A 19,850-nucleotide genomic window follows, 5' to 3' on the forward strand; every position below is an offset into this window, starting at 1 on the left:
CAATAATTTATTGGGCCTGATATATTCTATTGGATCAGGCATTGCGCAGCAGAGGTATGTGCTCTACTAAGTGCCCTTCTAGTCTTATATGCAGCAACAGGATACGCATAACTTTCTGAAGGGAATGTTGCGGAACTCCCAAGATAATCTGAAAAACGACATCTTTCAAATCAGTAATTTTGGTTGGTTTCAACTGAAACACTCTCCCTTTGACAAATCCCCATAAAATATAATCCAGTGCTGTCAAGTCAGGGGATCTGGGGGCCATGAGAATTCAGTTTTGTGACCGATAAGACGATTAGGAAATTTCTCCCTCAACCAAGCTAGACATTCATGAGAGGTGTGAGGATGTGGCTCCATCTTGTTGATTTTTATTATTTCTCACCATGTTATATGGGTAAGTCTTCAGGATGTGAAGATAACAATCTGATGTCACAGTTATTGGAGTTTCAGTATTAGGGTCTTCAAAAAAAAGTAGGGACCGTAGATTCATGACAAACTCAATCCACACCAAACGGTGATTTTTCAGAGTGAAGTGATGCTTCAGGTTCTTGTGGCATTTCCAATCCCCAATATGCTCAATTCTGTTTATTCATCATCCCATTCATGCAAATATGGCATCAACCAGAGAAAATGGTATCAACACTGAAGTCTTCATTTTCAAAAGTGCTTCAGAAAAGCGGTTACAAAATTCATATAATCTTCTATTATAATTTTCATTAAGTGCCTGGATAAGCAGAGTTTTGTTCGGAAAAAGCCAAATGTCTTCTTTCAGTATTCATCGCACTGATGTGCGACCGATTCCCGTTTCAGCTGAGAGTCGTCCTGTTGATTTGCATGGACTTCTCTTCATGTTTCCATCTAGCTTCAATATCCCCTGGGACATGAATACGACATAACATGCCACCTGAACAGCCCTAATTTGTGTTTTGTAATGAGCCAGTATCTTTCATCTTTCGCTCTAATGCCTTTATTGTTTTGTAAGCAGGCACAGGATATGCTGGGAATCATCTCTGAAATGCTCTCTACACTCTCTTCATTGACTTTTTCATGAACATATCAGAAATATAGATGCACTGCTAAATTTCCCTATTTTTAATACCATATTATCCAGTGTTTAAACTGCTGCCGTGTATTAACTGCACCCGTTTTTCACACTCAAAATAAATGAATACATTGATCATTATATTTTCTGATCTCGATCGAAATACGTTTGTACATTAACTTTGGATGGAACAAAGTGACGGTGTTATCAACATGCTTACTCCCATGTCCGCTTAATTTCGTCTAAGTCTTATTCTCATTTTCAAGAAGTTGAAGAGAGAGGAGAGGACACCAAAAAGTTATTATTATTTTTTTTTTTTTTTAATAGATCATAAAGAGGATTTTTTTTGTCACGAGAAAAAGGAAGAAAATGGATTCATACCGATATCATACATATTTCTTGTGGATTTGTGGCACTGAAAAGGGCCGTTTGGGTTTGATGAAGCTTTTCAGTTCAACCCGACAAAATCCTCATCAATGCTTTCCTCATGAAAGACAGCACGTAACTCCTTGTCCGAATCAGGGTAGACCAAGTCCCTGTCGCTGTCACCATCATTTGCAGCCTCCTCCTCCCAAATGATGTCGCCCTCTGTGTCGTCCGTGTTGTTGGAGATGCAGCATTTCAGAAATGTTCGCTTGATGATGTCCGACGGTATCTCCTCCCACACCTTGACGATCCTGTTGTAATCTGCAATATGAAGGAAGCAGGAGAAATGCCACAATGCCAAGAAACATCAAGAGCGATCCGTTTAATCCATCACTCCAGCCACGAAGCACTCCTCTGTCCACGTGATGACGTCATGCAGCCATCTGCAGCACACGTGATTCAGTGCATTTGATATAATGTACAATGAAACGAAGCACCACAGATCCAGCCGCATATCATGGGAAGGTCGACCTTTCTCATCCTCCCGCTCTTGGTGTAGGTCTTCCCCACTCATTATGCAGTCAGACCAGCAGCGACATAGCCCATCCTTGAACGGCTTGTTGATGGACACATCGAGGGGCTGCATGAGCGATGTCATCCCGCCTGGGATGACGATGAAATCTGTGTTGGTCCGTTGGAGCAGTGCTTTCAAGTCGTCGATCTTGTGACACATGAACGCATCCAGGACTAGCATGCTCCGTCATAGGGAGAGACCGCCATCCGGCCTACTACTCCAGACTATGCGCACCCAGTCCTACACCACTCCCTCGTCTATCCACCCCTTCTGCTGCGCACGAACAATAACGCCTACTGGAAACTTGTCTTTGGGCATTGTCTTCCTCTTCAACATGACATACGTAGGAAGCTTGGCACTGTTTGCGGTGCGGGTGAGCATGACGGTGAATCGGTCCTTCTCGTGACCAGTAGTGTTGACTGTCACATTGTGTGCAAGCTTATTTGAGGTGGGTGCTGCGTTATTACATTCTAGCTATTGTGAATAATTCTTCTTTTGATGCGAGACCAGGTGTTCTTCTTCTTTTGTGTTTGATGGCGTTTTCAGATCCACGGCACTCTATATGCACCATGCACCTAAACTCCGGGCGTCTCCAGATGTTTCCGGACGTGACTTTATTTAATTTCCACACACGGTTAATAAAACGCTGTACAAACTCTTAACCTGAACCGATTTTCAAAATTTAAATGGCAGAATTGAGCTTAACACCAGTTCCAACTGCTAAAATAGTGTTCATTTGGAATATAATTGAAATTCAGCATCGATCGTTTTTAAGATCGAATTTTTTCTATACCCGTGTATTAAGTGCACCCCCAACTTTTACCTTTTTTGCCGATAAAAAAGTGAGGTTTATACACCGGAAAATATGGTAACTGTCATCAAAAAATAAAACTTTGCGTCATAGACCGGGAGCCCGGAGCCCTGAGCTCAAACGAACGAGGTATTAATATCTGAGCACAGGTGCATGAATGGAGTATCAAAAGACATATAGAAAGTTATTTCTGCTGGGTACCACCCTCTGCGTAAGGACCCTGGTGACCCTCCAAAGGGGTCCTTAAAATTGGCTAGATCAAACATTGGAAGTACCAGTTGGTATCACTTCCATATGATGCATATGACCAACCTTACAACAAAACCACATGTGACAGACATGCCTACTACTGAAAAAGGCCCCCCAGAAACCCCAACAAGGGCCCCCAAAAAAGTGGCGAGCTCAAACATTGGAGGTACAAGATAAAACCAGTTTTAAAATCATATTTACATCCCACAGAGTGTAAAATGTCCATTACCAGACAAATTGTCTGCTGCATTGGCCCTACCAGAACCCCCAAAAGTAAGCCCTTGAGACCCTTGATACAACTCGTCCAGCTCAAACATTGGAGGTACTAGATAAAACCAGGTTTAAATTCATATATACATCCCACAGAGTGAATTACATTTATAATGTAATTCAACATTTTTTCAACATAATTTTCAACATTTAGACGAAAGAGTTGCAATTTCCAAAATGGTTAACCATAATGGTTGTGTACCAGGAAGTAAACCGGACTCACGGAAAGATAGGAAATACAAGAAATGTCCATGGATGAGAGGTGTCGAGTTCATGCCATTTCCTGTTGATACAAGCAAGCAGCGGCAGTGGATACATAATAAAGTAGGATGCTGGATGGGGGAGGAGGGGGGGGCAGGAAAAAAAAAGGAAAAAAAAAACAAACACAGACACACCTACTTTTATCAATACTAATGGATGGAAAAAAATACCGAGTGTAATTTAGCTTCCCCCCTCACATGATTAATAGTAAATATCATTTTAAACTTACCCTGTGTATTCACAAGTGCACAATTCCACCCTGTAGTGTAAAATGCGCTTGACATTAGTTTAATATGCTAGCAATAAATTATTTAATTCGAGAATACTGTGCTACATGAGCACAAATTATGATTAAGCCTTCCAAGAAGTGCACAACTGCAACAATTAAGTATCAACAACCAGACTCGGTGGCATAATGGTTCGATTGTCCGCTCTGGGTGTGGAAGGTCGATGGTTAAAACCCCAGTCGAGTCATACCAAAGAATATAAAAATGGTATGTGATGCTTCCTTGCTTGGCCAACAGCATTTAAAAAGGAGAGTACAAACAAACAACCAACCATAGGGTGTCAACAATTATGCAGGCTTGATGGACCTTGTGGCCTTCTGTATTGAAGTTCCTTGTAATGGATTTATATTCCTTGGAAGCATACATGTTACTTCTTCAAAAGTAAAAAATTGCATTAACATTAAATGAGCCATCATCCTACGACTTGCATTAAAGATGGACGGTGTCGCTCGTCCTGGTGGAGAAACTGATGAAGTATGAAGGGCTTATTGTATTTATTTGTATGCAGCCTGTGGCGGATTTGCTGCATCATTTTCTGCGTGCAGGCTGTACGACAGGCTGAGTCAACCTTACCTGGTGTTAATTCAACGGCCACACAGAGGCTTGAACTCAAGACTATAGGATCTGAAGCCAGCCACCTTAAATGTTAAGCAAACACCAGGTCTCATGAAGGACATGAAATATAGTGACCAAGTCAACACCATCAAACCACTGTATTTGTTGCAATCACAAAAGCACAATGACTATCAGGTCGTCTTTCAAGCAGTAGTCATGCGTCATGTCAATATAGTTTTGATGACGGGGCCAATGAATCAACAAAAACAAGTGAAATCCTTCAATACAGCGAGTGTGGTGAATCAAATGAGTACACAATGTTAAAATATGCAATTTATGCTTTTTCAGTTGAAAAACAATTAAAAAGCGTACTTAATATTTGAAATGTAAAAATCTTGTTATTATTGTGATAAGCACATATATATATATATATATATATATATATATATATATATATATATATATATATATATATATATATATATATATATATATATATAACAGAAGGAATGAAATCGTTCGATACAGCGTGGCAGGAGGCTGCAAAAGAATGATTGTAAGTAAATTTCAACTACTAATGCATGACGAAACACTTGTTTATGGCTAATATTAAAGAGAATGATGGCATAAGAAGAACTTAGCTTTCTGCGTTCGGCGCGAAATGCCATGGTGGACGGAAATGACGTCTTTCGTTCGTTTGTACATGAGGGGAGCGTTTCTTCGTTTTTTTCCGTCAAGCAATAGATTAAATGGTTTTCACATATATAACACATTAGTTTCACAAATTTCCATTGAAATACTTGGGTATTTCCGTCAATTGTCACCATTTCCGTCGAGGTTACGCACTGCATCTACCGGATGGCCGTCATTGGCTGTCTTGAGGCACGTGGGGGGGGGGAGGTGGGGGGGACACCGGACCCACCCGAGACATGGTAGACGACGCCAGGGACATTTCAAACTCGGTGCAATTGTATACAGCGCACGCGCTGTAAAAATGGGGCAAAGACAAAACAATAGGATGCCAAAAAATGGATGGACCACAGCACAAGGAAAGGATATGTTAGAATAAGGGTAAGAACAGGGCCTCAGTTCGTGTTGTAAATCTCAGTAGTGGATTTGAGAGAGACACTGAGGGGATGGTGGGCAGCAGACTTGAAATCCTGGAAGGAAGAGCTCAAGATGACTAAACCCATAAAGATGATTCAACAGAAGAGATAAGAGGGATGTAGAAGAATTAAAGTGAGCTTTCCATTTCGACCTGAGGAAGGCAACAGAGGAAAGGGTTTCTTGTAGAAGTGTGTGCAATTTTGAAGGGCAGGGTCTGAACAAAATGGTGAGAGGACAAGACTAAATTATACAAGACAATAGGCAAGAGTAGCAAAAAAGATGAGAAGCAGGAGCACCAGTCCACAGTGGGGAGCCATATTCCACGAGACTTTGGATGAAAGCTTTGCACACCGTTATAAGCCGAGAATGGCGGAGCAAGGATTTGGCCTTGTGGAGACTTCTGAGGCGGCAGCCATATTTGGAAGCCAGCTTGGAGATATGATCTGTCAAAGACAGATTATAGCTGATAATGAGACCCAGGAGCTCTGGAGACTACATCTCTTCAATATATTGGAGGATTTTCCAACACGTCCTCATGGTGGGACAAAGAATATGCGTCGTGCATGCACTATATGTCGAATAAGTGAATTTAAATCTCTCCCGGTGAGCTCATTGCCAATAAGTCACTGACTTTTGTTGAATAATGAAAAAAAAGGAAAAACAGAAGAAGCAAAAGTCATCTATAAATGCAGTCAATGCCACAATGCACAAAAGAATCCATCAAGGCCTGTGCCAGGCCAACATGTGAGAACACAATCTTTTTTTCAATTGTTGTCTATGTAGTGTGTATATGGTTCACGTGATGGCCATTATAGCTATGTTCACAGTTTTCATGACCAATCTCAAGACACGTGAGATAAAAACACAAAAATCGACTATTTTCCATCAACCTCGCACCGAACCAGTAACCATAACATTCCATTAGAAACCTTGCTATTTGGACGTTATATTACTCCAGTTAACAGAAAGAAAACACCACAATCAGGTAAATTGAGTTAATATGAATAACCTTCCCCACCCCTTTTGATGCCAGAAATCTATATAGTCCAAATATAACAAGCTTGCTTTTCCTCTTGGATAAGTTTGGAAAGGGAAATGATAATCCACTTTTTTCGGGCCGACAGGATAGCTCAGAAATAGCTTACTTGCCTTTGAGTGTTTTATCTGAGTTTAATTTCCGATTTGACCGTCGAGACCTTCATCCTGCCGCCCAGCATTCAGGCCTTTGTATCAACGAGTATACTGTCCTTCGGAGGGATATTAAGCCAGCACTTGCTGCCGGCCATTTGCTAGTGGCCGCCAGTGGGCATTGGCTCTAAACTGGCTGGGAGATCACCGCTGGGTCTATATGCCCATAGAAACGTCAACATGGTGCCCCCAACCATCTTCAATCTAATGGGATAGATCAGATTGGAGAAACCACGTTTCAATGCAATCTTTCAGGAACAATAAACTACTGTACTCCCTTCCTCCATTTCCATAAATAGCCAAGGCTTCAAAAGTCAGTCACATGTTGGTCCGGATTGGTCGAAATGCATGTGAAATTTATTTTCAAAACAAAACGTTTTTAATCATTCATTTCTTTTCTGTATCGCTTTCATGTGCACGTTGCGCGTTGTGAAAATGCATCATTGCCAGAGAATCAAGCACGTACTTAGTTTTGTGCTCCCTGAGGAAAGGAACCAATGTATTTTACCAGAAAAAGATGAGGAACCCAGCAAATCAGCAATTTTAACAGGAACTGAGATGGATGACTGCAAGAGGATGAGTTTGAAGCACAAACGGAATGACTCATTAAAATTGAATTGTATTATTGCAGTGAAAAGGGGGAAACAAAACTGTTTTTTACTCGACAGTGTGCCTCATTTGTATCTCTCTGACACGAGCTTCGTTAAGCAAAGACAAATGAAGACCATACAATTTGGTCAAAAGATACGTTTTTGTTTAAAAAAAAAAAAAGAATGAACACGATATAGTGAAAAAAAACATCTTGCTAAATTGCTTGTGTTTTACCGATGGTTGTTACCATAGCTCTTAGGAATGTGGTGCATCGGTGGGCAGGCAGGCCATTGTGTAGGGAAGGCCAGCGCCAATGCAAGGAAAAGGCAGAAACGGAAACCGGAGGCTCTGCAAACAAAGGACACGTGAGATTGGTGGCCAGGAAGGGCTAAGCCCGAGTTGGAGGGGTGGGTCCTGCCTAGTGAAGGCCAAAGGAAAGGGCATTGAAAGGCTGAGGAAACACAGAGGTGTTTGTGGTGAACGCATCACATAAAAGAGAAGCAACAGAGTTTGCCACGGGTATGAAAGTTTGGAAGCATTGAAAAATTACTTTATAATGGTACCAGGTGAGATACACACCTTGGCTCGAATACAGACAAAAGGAAGAAACGTGTTGCATGCGTTCAGGCATTATTGTTGAAAGAAACGATGAAGACGGGCAGCAGGTGGGGAAATGCATGAGAATGGAAAAAGATAGTTGGGAAATTGTAAGAGGAATAGGGGAACGGTATTGAAAACAGATGTTCAAAACTCCCATACTCCTTGTCCGATATCGAACTCGTAGCGCAAGTGGTTCATGTATTTCTCTCAATAGAGAGCCGACAAATACACCTGCAAGTGCTATCCCAAATGTACAGCAGAGAAGCTCAAAGCAGCTTTTTGTACACCGCTCCTTCCCAATTCCATACCCAGGCATTGCATCATTGCCGGGTACCGAAGGGAGTATTTAGTTTTTACTCCATTTCTTTTGCATGAAAGACTGAAGCTTTATGCCTACAAGGTGCAGATTCTGCAGGAACTCAAACCAAATGACAGACCCAAATGCAAGGCATTTGCCTTGAAAATGCTCAGTCACATAGAGAATGACGAGGAATCCTGAAAAAGGTCATGTTCATAGACGAAGCTTGCTTTCATGTCTCGAGGAAGGTCAACCGGCACAATGTCAGGATCTGGGGCTCTGAAAACCCCCACATCATCATTGAACACATGCGCGACAATCCAAAGGTCAATGTGTGGTGTGGCCTTCTCCATGACCGCTTGCTGGGTCCGTTTTTCTTTGTGGATGATAGTGACCTCAACAATTTACATGAAAATGTTGGAAGGATTCACTTTCCCACAGATTTAAGACCTGAAACCCGATATAATTTTTCAACAGGACGGCGCTCCCCCTCATTAGGCCTTAGTCATTTGAGCCGTCCTGAATCGAAAATTTCCAAGTCGCTGGATTGGCCGAGACGGACCAACCGCCTGGCCCCCACGATGATCATTGTGCTATATATTCTTTTTAGCCAGATTTCTCAATGGTGAAGAATCACTTTAAAAAATTATAGTCGTCGGATCCGGATCCGGATCTTCAACAAAATCTAATCAGTTCGTCCTTGTCACACACCGAACCTGTCCACAAAATTTCGTCCGGATCGGTCCACAACTTTTTGAGATATCCTGTACACAAACAGACAAACAGACAAACAGACAGACAGACAGAAAAGGGTGAAAACATAACGTCCTTCACCTTCGGTTGTGGAGGTAATATAAAAAATAAGTTCAGATCCAGGTAGGAATTTGGTTCTTGATACCGGGCGTAGTGGCGTGCGCCTGTAATCCGGCTACTCGGAGGCTTGGGTTGGAGGATCGCTCAAGGACGGGAGCTCTGCACTGCGCCGCGCTATGAGAGTGTGTAGGGCAGCGCGGAATCATGGCGAAACCCAATCTTTATCCCTGTGTCGTAAGAGGCGACCAGGGTTGCGTCAGGAAGGGCATCCAGCGTAAAACCTATGCCAAATCAGTATGTGGATCATAATGGATGATCCGCTGTGGCGACCCCTAACGGGAGCAGCCGAAAGACGAACAACAACAACAACAACAACAACAACAACAACAACATAGGAATTTGGTTCTTCACCAAAATCCAATTGATTCGTCTTTGTCTCCTGTCCACCAAGTTTTGTCCGAATGCATTCATAACCTTTTGAGATATCGTGTCATATATTTGTTTGGCCCGATCTCTCAATGGTGAAGAATCACTTAACAAATTGTGGTATCTGGAACCTGATCCAGATCTTCACCAAAATCTAATCAGTTCATCCTTGTCACACACTCAACCTGTGCCCAAATTTCGGCCGAATCCATCCACAACTTTGAGATATCCTGTTCACAGACAGACAGAGAAACAGACAGGGGGGGAAAAAAAAAACTTAACCGAAGGTGGGTGGAGGTAAATATGCAACAACAACAAATAATTATCCCATTTGAGAAGGGCACTTTGTGAAGGGTGCAACTCTATCTATAGCCAAAGTCAACCTGCCTGAGCTTCACGATGGCCTCAACTTCCTCGATTCGAGCTCACTATTCAATCTGTTGGACGCTCCATGTGCCAAGTGGCCTTTCCTTTCCGACTCAATCACAGGCAACACCCTATTTTTTGCCAAACTGGAACGTCGAATCGTACTGCAGTATAAGGATACACCTTCATTATAATGGAAACGTTCGCTCAGTCCCACTTTTTTATGCTTTGTACGGAGTAAGAATTTTTACGCAATGCATACAGGAAAAACAGTACATGTATAAATGGCTCGAATTGTACTCGATGTTAAAATCGCTGCCCATCACAAAGAAACAACTTTACAATGTGGCAGCAGCAGAATGAGCACATCACGACGATGTCGATGGGTGACAATACTGGGGTTGGTGCAGTGCAGGCATGGCCTCCTCCTGCACCAAAGTTCCTTGTGTGTGTTTTACTCAAATTGTTCAAAATACTATACGAAAGAGCAGAGAATGGGTGACAAAAGAAAAACCCATTATCGGCCTTTCATTCGAGGCAGAGAGACCTACTTCAATATTAATGAGCAAGAGAGGAATGAGCTCAGGGTGGCAGTGATAACTCGCGTTTGCTTTGCGAAAGACGTCTGCCAGCTGATACCAGCAGTTAATAGTGGGATGTACAATGTCCACCAACTAGTGCTCGCAGACGTGACATCCAGGTTTACGTACATCCGATGGAGAATACACTTTGTGATGTAATGCCCTGCCTGCGAAGCATCAATCCGACAGTTTGTAGTCGTGTCGGGGAGAGAACCCAAATTAGACAGCTCAAACGTTATTTGCCATCTCAACACCATGCAGTGACTAAAATCAAGGACAAAAAAATAAAATAAAATAAATAAATAAAATAATTTTAAAAGCACATTTGAGTGACTAACAGTTCTATATTTGGCAGGATTTATTCCACATGCCTGATGTTGACTTAATGGTTTGGGTCGTGGGCTTGGGATCCCACTCAGCTGTTGAATTAATACCAGGTGGGGTTGACTGCCTGTCATTCTTCCGGGGTCGGCTAAATGAGTGCCAGCTTGCTGGTATCATATCTCGGAGTGGCGACCCCTTACAGGATTGTACCCAATAACCAAGGAGACTGCTTAGGAAGCACCAACGGTCTACACAGAGTAGGGTCCCAATTGATGGATTTATTCTACAAACCACAAACAACTCAAAAAAAAAAAAAGAGAGACAAAAACCCTCATTGTGGTTAAAACAAGTTATAAAAGCAAACGCAACAAAACAGTGAAACTTAATACAAAGCTCCTTGTATACTGAAGTATTGTCATTCACCACAAAGGTAACGGGAGGACAGACCACATAGCCCACATGACACACAATGGCTTGGAGTTATATGTAACGTTTATAGCACAGAGTTATCCAAAGGTCTCTGCACTGGAGTCAGCCAAACAAAACAAAACCAAAAAGAAAAAGAGCAATCAGAGATTGCAGACCTTCACCAACACTTGTTTTGTGTGGTGTATTTTGTGTGGTGTTTGTGTACTGGTGTGTGATGTAATTAATGAGACATAATGAGAACAGACACTTTATAACTGCCAGCAGTGATGACCGGATACCAAGACGTCCGCTTTGATCGGACACCTGACCCTGACCCTGACCCATGATGCTTATTATTATTATTATTATGACATTGAATTTAGAATGGGATTAAAATAAATTCAATTCAAATCAAATGGAAGACCAACTAGGTACAGTCCTGCATTGGAGCAATCAGAAGGAACCCAAACAAGCAAAAAGCAAAGATGAAGTCATCAGGAGGAACCTGGATAAGACTCACATTTCAGCAGCTCCTCCTCCACCCTCAAACCCATCCAGGCACAGCCAAATGAGACTTATTCAAAAAATAAATAATAATGAAAAAAAGGCCCCGGGTTAAAAATAAATAAATAATTGTGGCTGCCAGACCATGCATCCGAGCAGGTTGAAACTTTAAAAGTATATTCCACATGACGACGAGATCATAATTGTGAAGCTTCATGTTGATCAATGAAGCGGTTCCAGAGAATTAAAAAAAAAGATTTTCTTTCAATCTAATATGGCTGCCAGACCATGTGACCTATGATGTCATAGGTGGGAACGTTTTGTTCCTCATGGATGGATGGTCATCGCTGTAAAGTTTCACCTCGATCTGTTCAGCTGTTTCAGAAGAACATTTTTAAAGGTTTTTTTTTTGAAAAAGAAAATACGGCTGCTGAAATACATGACCAGCTAATGCTAGCATTAGTGACAAGGCGAGGATTTTGGACATGCCTGGTGTTGGCTTAATGGTGAGGGTGGTGGGCTTGGGATCCTAAGGTTCTGAGTTCAAATCCCGCTCAGCTGTTTAATTAATACCAGGTGGGGTGAACTCGGCCTGTCATCCTTCAGAGGTCGGCATTATGAGTGCCAACATGCTGGTACCCTGTGTCGGAGTGGCGACCCATCCAGGATTGTGCCCAATAGCCAAGGAGACTGCTTAGGCAGCACCAACGCTCTGCACAGAGTATGATCCCAATGGATGGATGGATGGAGGGTTTTTGACGGAATGTCATCAATTTTTCTGTGACCAATTTATCCCAAGATGACCCTCAAAAATTTCCATACTGATCGGATGTAGCGTTTACGTATACAATGATGTCATAACAAAGGCACCTATGACATAATTTTTTTTTTAAATGTGACACATTCCCCATGACTACTTGCTATGTGTACCAAGTTTCAATTTTCAGAGATACCGAGGTCCAAAGTTTTTCCTTTTTTCCGACACGGTTGCCACACCATACGACCTATGACATCATAATTGTCAGTAAAACATTCTACAATGAGTAGTTGCTCCAATGGTGAAAATTTTGTGTCAATCCGACAAGCGGTTGCAGGAAAAAAAAAACAAACAGATTTTGTACAAACAAACAAACAGACCAAATGAAATACCCTCTCCTCTGGCGAGGGTAATAAAGACAGAGGTATAAAACTGGAAGGGTACTCCGTAGAGCACATACCTCCACCACGTAATGCCTGATCCACGAGAACATATCGGCCCAATACATTTTTGAAATATCGTGCAACACAGCACTATATCGTTTTAAGCCCGATCTCTCAGTGATGAAGAATCAGTTAAGAAATTTAATAATTCTCGTATCCAGATCCGGATCTTCATCAAAATTGAATCAATTCTTCCTAGTCACACACCTAACATGTCCACCAAGTTTCGTCCGAATCCGTCCACAACCTTTTGAGATATCGTGCCATACATTAGTTTAACCCTATCGCCAATGGTGAAGAATCACTTTGAAAAAATTATCGCAGTCGGATCTTCACCAAAATCTAATCAGTTCGTCCTTGTCACACAAGCCCCATCTCCAATGATGTCCACAAAATTATGTCCAAAATAATCGAACCTGTCCACAAAATTTCAACCAGATCAGTCCACAACTTTTTGAGATATCCTGCACACAAAGAAACAGACAGGAAGGGGTGAAAACATCACCTCCTTCACCATCGGTGGTGGAGGTAAACATAAGGGCATTTTCAGGCAAAAAAAAAAATTCAAGGCCAGGAAATAAATATTTCGATGTACATGTCAAGATAATTTGTAACTGAATATATATATTTTTTATAATAATAGTTTTTAATAAAAATATGAAACAACCCCCAAGTCCCAATCGATAATGCACGACCTTTTTATTTTTTGATATCGACCAATTTGGACACACAAAGGTAGACAGCTGACAATTTGTACAAGTAGGACTCAAGGCAATCAAGCATTCAGCCACAGAAATAATGGTCCATAATGTGCTTGGCAAACTGGGTAAAGTGAAAGATGCATCACGGTGATAATGGCATTGCAAAGCACGAGTGCATTTAGGCTGTCATGCCAAGACCAAGTGTTTGAGGCCCTGGGAATCACCAAAGCGTCACAACTTTATAAACAGCCAATAAAGCAGCATCTCTTCCTTTCATGCCGACAGCAAAGCCCTCGAGCTGCCTGAACGATGAGCAGCGAAATAAGCAGACCCTCAGTGGCAATTAAGCCGTTTGTGACTCAGAACAGTGATGCCGCCAAATTTTATGCCCCCGTCCTTGTCATGCTCCTCACAATGGCCAATTGGCAGACACGATCTTCCTCAAAATCTCATGGCGAACCGAGGGGTCGGTAATAAAAAGTGGATACTACAAGCTGCAAGCCCATATGTTACCTTACGATAGGACATAGGAAAACATGTTTCTGATTTCTGTATTTGCCCACTTACACTTACCATGCTGTCAGTTACGCCCCCACAGCATGTACAACTAACAGCAGCAAGGATGTTCAGCATATATTAGTGAAAAACATCAATAACCACATGCGGAGGTAGCCTTATAATAAAGTGTGGAAAAACTGCTTCAATTTTAAAAAAGAACACAGCACAGGAATTCCAAGCAATATAAACGGAGAGCTGATACGTGATGGTGGTGATTGAAGGTTACAAGATCTTGATTTCGGAAACATCATCAGATTTGTGGATGCAAAAAAAAAATAGGAAGATCATCCTTCGAGCAACAGCGTACTGCCATTAAACAAAAATGTACAAACGGCAAACTGGAAGAAGGGCAATTTGATCGAGGCCAATTTTTTTTTTTCTGCCAACAAACGCAACAAAATGACGTTTCGATTCAGCATCGATAGTCCCAATGTTACAATCCCAGATAACGACCTTTACATCAACCTCTGATGCCAAACAACATGCAGAGAAAGGGCGCTAAAACAGTCCAATCTGCTCATTGTATTAAAAGAGTCTTCCACTCTCTTTTGCAGATTGCATTCAATTTCCCACCACCTGCGGTCATCATGACCAGCTGCCAGCCCTTCATCAAATGCCTGGAGAGAGAAATAATACACGAAGGCGCCTCAGTGTGTGTGTGTGTGTGTGTGTGTGTGTGTGTGTGTGTGTGTGTGTGTGTGTGTGTGTGTGTGTGTGTGTGTGTGTGTGTGTGTGTGTGTGTGTGTGTGTGTGTGTGTGTGTGTGACTTCAACCATTCCAACACAAACCTCCAACCATGAAGCCATGAAGGGAAACGGTGGGAGCTGTGAAGCAAACGCAAAAGGGGAGCATGCAGGAACACTACGCTATCTTGGTATCCGAAAAAATATAAACTAAAAACAAATTTAATCTATTAAACCATTTGAAGAAACAAGACAAATGTGATGCCCTCAAACAAAACCAACAAAAAGGTCAAATTTCATTTTCGCTCTGAGATGGCTTCTCCAACATCCTTCGCCGCAAGTCAAAATGGCGAGGTAGCCAGTTTCTCAGAGCCCAATATTTCAAGATGTGAACAAGAAATGAAATTCTACATTCTGTTGAATTATTTTGAGACCTCAAAGGCAATAATATTACAAGGTTATGGTCACAAGATAAAGTGCAGGCACGATTTCACAGCAGGCACACGTTGCCCACAGGCACACATTGAGATAAAGTCGGTTTGCAAAAGAATAATCAACGCAGTTGCACAAATAAAATAAATCTGCAATCCCAGCTCCAGTAAGCTGGTAAATCAATGGAAGCAGGCAGGCTTTGTGTGTACGGGATTCAAAACCTAAAAACCCAAGGATTCCAGAAATCCAACTTGAAGAGCAGTTTTACTCCAAGGATTGTCTGTCTGTCTGTCTGTCTGTCTATTTTAACTTCACAAACAACGAGGGTAGCAAGATAGCTTTCACCAGGGAACTTGCTCCTGATCTGTCTGTATCAGCATTTGATTCCTGACAAAGTCAAATTAGACAATAACCAACATCTGAGGCAGTATAAATATATTTTAGAGGATATCAAGACCCAGCTGCTTGTACCTGTTTGTCAATGTCAAAAAAGAAAGAAAATTTTTTTTCAACTCATACCATATGCAAATTACTAACTATTATTGTCAGATTTGCTTTGTTTGTTTGCAAGTTAATAATCGCTCTACCAGACTCGGTGGCATTTAGCAGCAAGAGGGTCTACTTTGCATCTGTAAGGTTGGAACCAGGCCGAGTCATAAAGACTAAAAATGCTACATGCTGCTTCTTCACTTGGCGCACGACACTTAAAGGATAGAGCATGGAAAAAACCCAGTGGGTTTGGAATCCTTTGGGGGAAGGAGGGGTTAGAGAGGAGGAGGGAGGTCTCTCCATTATTGCCATGCTGACTGCGGAAAGAAGAACGATGACAAAGATGGTGTCACCGGTACATAGAGTCCACTGAGAAGTTCCCACAAGCTGAGTGGCTATGTTTGTCTGAAGTTAAGTCCAGTGGTGTGTGTGTGTGTGTGTGTGTGTGTGTGTGTGTGTGTGTGTGTGTGTGTGTGTGTGTGTGTGTGTGTGTGTGTGTGTGTGTGTGTGTGTGTGTGTGTGTGTTATTTGTCTTGCAGCTCCTCAACGAGCCTGAGACCATTTAAATTAAATAAATAAACCAACATAAAACTGGAACGGCACTCAGTAAAGCGCATACCTCTGCCAGGCTGAACAGTCTATGTTTTGTATTCCACCGATAGGTCGGATGTGGATCCGGATTCACCAAAATCTAATCGGCTAGTTCTTGTTACCGACTCAACTCATCCAGAAGGTTTTGTCATAATCCGTCCACAACTTTTTTGAGATATCGTGCTCACAGAAAGACAGACAAACAGGTTTGGCTGTTTGTCTGTGAGCAGGATATCACCTTCAGTGGTGGGGGTAATAAATGAAATAAAACCTCAAGAAAGGTGAAAGTCAAATAAGAGGCATCAGATAAATTTCAGGATGCCAGAAAATTGAATGAGAGCACGCATGCATGCACACACGCAACATAGTTTTTGCTTACCAAATATATTATTAATCGTATTAAAGCAGCAGCTACCAAAGATAATATATACAGGTAGTTTCCACCTCCAGCAAACAGGTGAGAGTTGATTGACTTTCTCGTGGAAGAATGGTGCCACATCTCTCCTGCAAAATTACAGACGCTGGTGGACTCTATGCCACGTCACATACAGGCCGTACTGGCTGCAAGTGGTGGCCCAACACACTGTTAAGTGACTACATTGGAGTTTCCATTTTTTTTTTTTTGTCCACTACCTGCATAAAGTAGTGTTGGAACAATTTTTTTCATGCCTCATATTCTTTTGAGGTTCAAATGATGCATTTAGAAAACGTTAGAAAATTCCCCGCAAGCAAATTTGGGTTTGGGAATCTGATAGAGCATAGGGAAATCTGATCAATGCAAACGGAGATGATGACATCTGAGCCACAGTAATCCCGACTGTGGAAGAGCACGCATGTTGGGTGTCAAGTAACAATAAATATTTAAAACTAGTTATTCGAGCTTTTTTCCCCAGTGCAATAAGCAAGATGATTCTGCTGAAGGAGAGAGCTTAATTTCCCTGTAAAGCACCAATATGAATATTTTAGGTTATAGATGTGATGAGTTGATACAATGCCATCACAAGACCCTGATGTAATAACCTCAAGCAAACGAGCACCCTAAAGCAAGTAACCGTTTGTGATTGGCAAATTATGGACTGCAATGTTATCACCAGACACACTTGGGTGAGAAGGAGAGAGAGAGGGGGGAGGGGGTGATGAGTGGGTAAGTGGAGAAAATAGAGTTCTGTCAATACAAAGAAGTATGCATTGGAATTTTGTCTTCATGATTTTGTGTTACACTGCCAGGGCATCCTCGGCAATTATTTCAGCTACGGTCAAACAAAGTATGATTCTCTTAAACGTGTTGAGTACACGACATAGTGTAGAATTCTTCTTCTGTTTTTGGTTTTTGTTCGATTATGGAAAAGAATACTGGACAATTATGGTCCTGGGCTGCTGCTCTGCTCTGTGCAGTCCACAACCCTCCACCACCCTCTATCACCAACCATCTCTCGCCACACAATCATCACATCTCCAACTGTGGTTTACCACATTTTCTCCTGCCTCGCTCTTTCAACACATCTGCTCCCTTCAGAAATCTACTGTATATTCCTCCATCCGAACCAGATGCCCTGCCCACTTCAGCCGACTCTTTACCAATCTCAAACTCATCTGCACACCGATCTCCCTCGATTCATGCATCCTCCTTCTATCCACCCTCTTCACTCTGCCACAAACCTCCTCATCCAGTTGTTCTCACAGAGCTGCAGTCTCTATTGTTGCTGCCGTTTCAATGCCACCATCTCCAGACCGTATAGGTATGCCGTTGATACACATGACCTCAGGATTTTCTCGTTCAACTGCCTCAATATCTTCCTGTCCACCATCAAACACTCCACTTTCCTCAATGCATTCATACCAAATTGTATCCTCCTATATACCTCTGCATCCGAACTACCACCACCGTTCCACTTATGTACACAAATGTCTTTCCCTGCCTCATCTCCTTCCCTTCGAAGCTGATGTTCAATTTCTTTATCTGCTGCCTGACCCACATTACTTCTGTCTTCTCCAGGCTAATCTTCCAAAATGCCTCTTTTGACTCCTCCAGTGATTCTTGCATCTCCTGCTCACTCTGTGCTACTGTGGCCAGATAATCTGCATGTAGTAGCTTCCTGAGAATATCTTTCATGCTGACCAGTTCCATCACCATAAAGCACATTACTGGGCTGGGTGCACTTCCCTGCCTCAAAATTTTGTCAATACAGAAATCCAGTGACAATCCCGATCCAACCAAGGCTCTTTCCTTAATTCCCTCATACCCAGTGCACATACCTTTTACCATCTTCACTTCTGCTTCGAGCAATCCCATCCATCTCAGCATCATTATCACCATCTCTCTTGGGACCACGTTGTAAGCCTTCTCATAAGTCAGCAAATGCAAGTATGATTCTACCATGCATCTCCAACCTCTTCCACATCAAATGTCTCAGTATAAACATCCCTATCTTCTTTCTGAACCCCTGTTGATCTTCACCTATCTTCTGGTCCACACTTTCCTGTGTCCTCCCATCAAGAATCCTCTCGAGGAGCTTCATCACATGACTTAGAAGCGTGAAGCCTCCGTACTTCCCCAGATTTTGCACGTCTCCCTTCCTTTTCCATAATTGGTACAATTAGACAAGTCCACGACTCCTCCGGAATTTTACCCTCTCTCATATATCTATTCAACAACCTCTTAATCCAACTGACTTCAATTTGCATGTCGACATGTACTTCATCAATGCCTGGTGCTTTCCCCCTTCTTCATCCTCTTCAACACTGTTCCCCCATCATCTCCACAATGATCACCATTCCACTTATGTACACAAATGTCTTCCCCTGCCTTATCTCCTTCCCTTCGAAGCTGATGTTCAATTTCTTTATCTGCTGCCTGACCCACATTAGTTCTGGTCCTGAGCTGCTGCTCTGCTCAATTATGGTCCTGAGCTTCCACTTTCTCCTCTACATAGCTTCTCCCTCAGTTCAGCATTCCATGAAACAACCTTCCCATACTTTCAATATTGCCACCCTCTTTGTCACTAACTTCCCATCTACATCCTTAATGACTATCCCCCCTCCCACCCCCTCAACCCCCTGACTCCTCCCCCACCCCCACTCGCACCATTACTATCTGCTCACACTCACACGAGCTATTTGAAAGATCATCATCTCCTCACCATCTTCATCTAATTTTCTGTACACATCCACTTAAATTACATATTCCTTGCGCTCTCCACCTTCTTCTGCCTGTACAAGTGCAACAACCCTGCATCCGGTTGTCCTCTTCTAGCTGATCCTCTCTATCCTCTTCCAAACCTCCTACTTCTCGCTGATAACTTTTGCTACTTCCACACTTCACGCCTGGTTTATATCCCTTGGCGTTGTGCCCTTTCCCAATGTTTTTCCACACAAATCTTCTGCAACTCCCATAAACGCCTCTGTATTTCTTCCACTTCTCATCTAGACCAATGGCTTCATTGCTAAGATTCTCGCACTTCACCTTCACACTCTCCTTGTACTCTACAATGTCATTATTGTTGCAGTTCCACCACTTGATAGTATTCTAGCCCATGCTCTTACCCTCCCTCCTTTATAAATAGCACCACAAC

The 19,850-nt window shown here is 42.3% G+C and overlaps 1 protein-coding gene across 8 annotated transcripts in view; it reads right to left on the reverse strand.

Moving 5' to 3' along the window:
- LOC147018330 (guanine nucleotide-binding protein G(i) subunit alpha-1) overlaps nucleotides 1-19,850 on the reverse strand; it is a 140,678-nt gene that overhangs the window by 60,731 nt on the left and 60,097 nt on the right. For 4 of the 8 annotated variants that reach the window (XM_085897876.1, XM_085897877.1, XM_085897872.1 and 1 more), the window contains exon 3: nucleotides 3,539-3,598. The exons of the other annotated variants lie outside the window; for them this stretch is intronic. In XM_085897876.1, the coding sequence (XP_085754002.1) occupies nucleotides 3,539-3,598 (60 nt within the window). The remainder of the gene's footprint in view (nucleotides 1-3,538; nucleotides 3,599-19,850) is intronic. 8 annotated transcript variants of the gene reach the window in all.

The sequence above is a fragment of the Eptatretus burgeri genome, chromosome 10 (genome assembly GCF_056783735.1).
Source record: "Eptatretus burgeri isolate ZD-2024b chromosome 10, Ebu_testis_v1, whole genome shotgun sequence".
In the NCBI taxonomy this organism is placed as follows: Eukaryota; Metazoa; Chordata; class Myxini; order Myxiniformes; family Myxinidae; genus Eptatretus; species Eptatretus burgeri.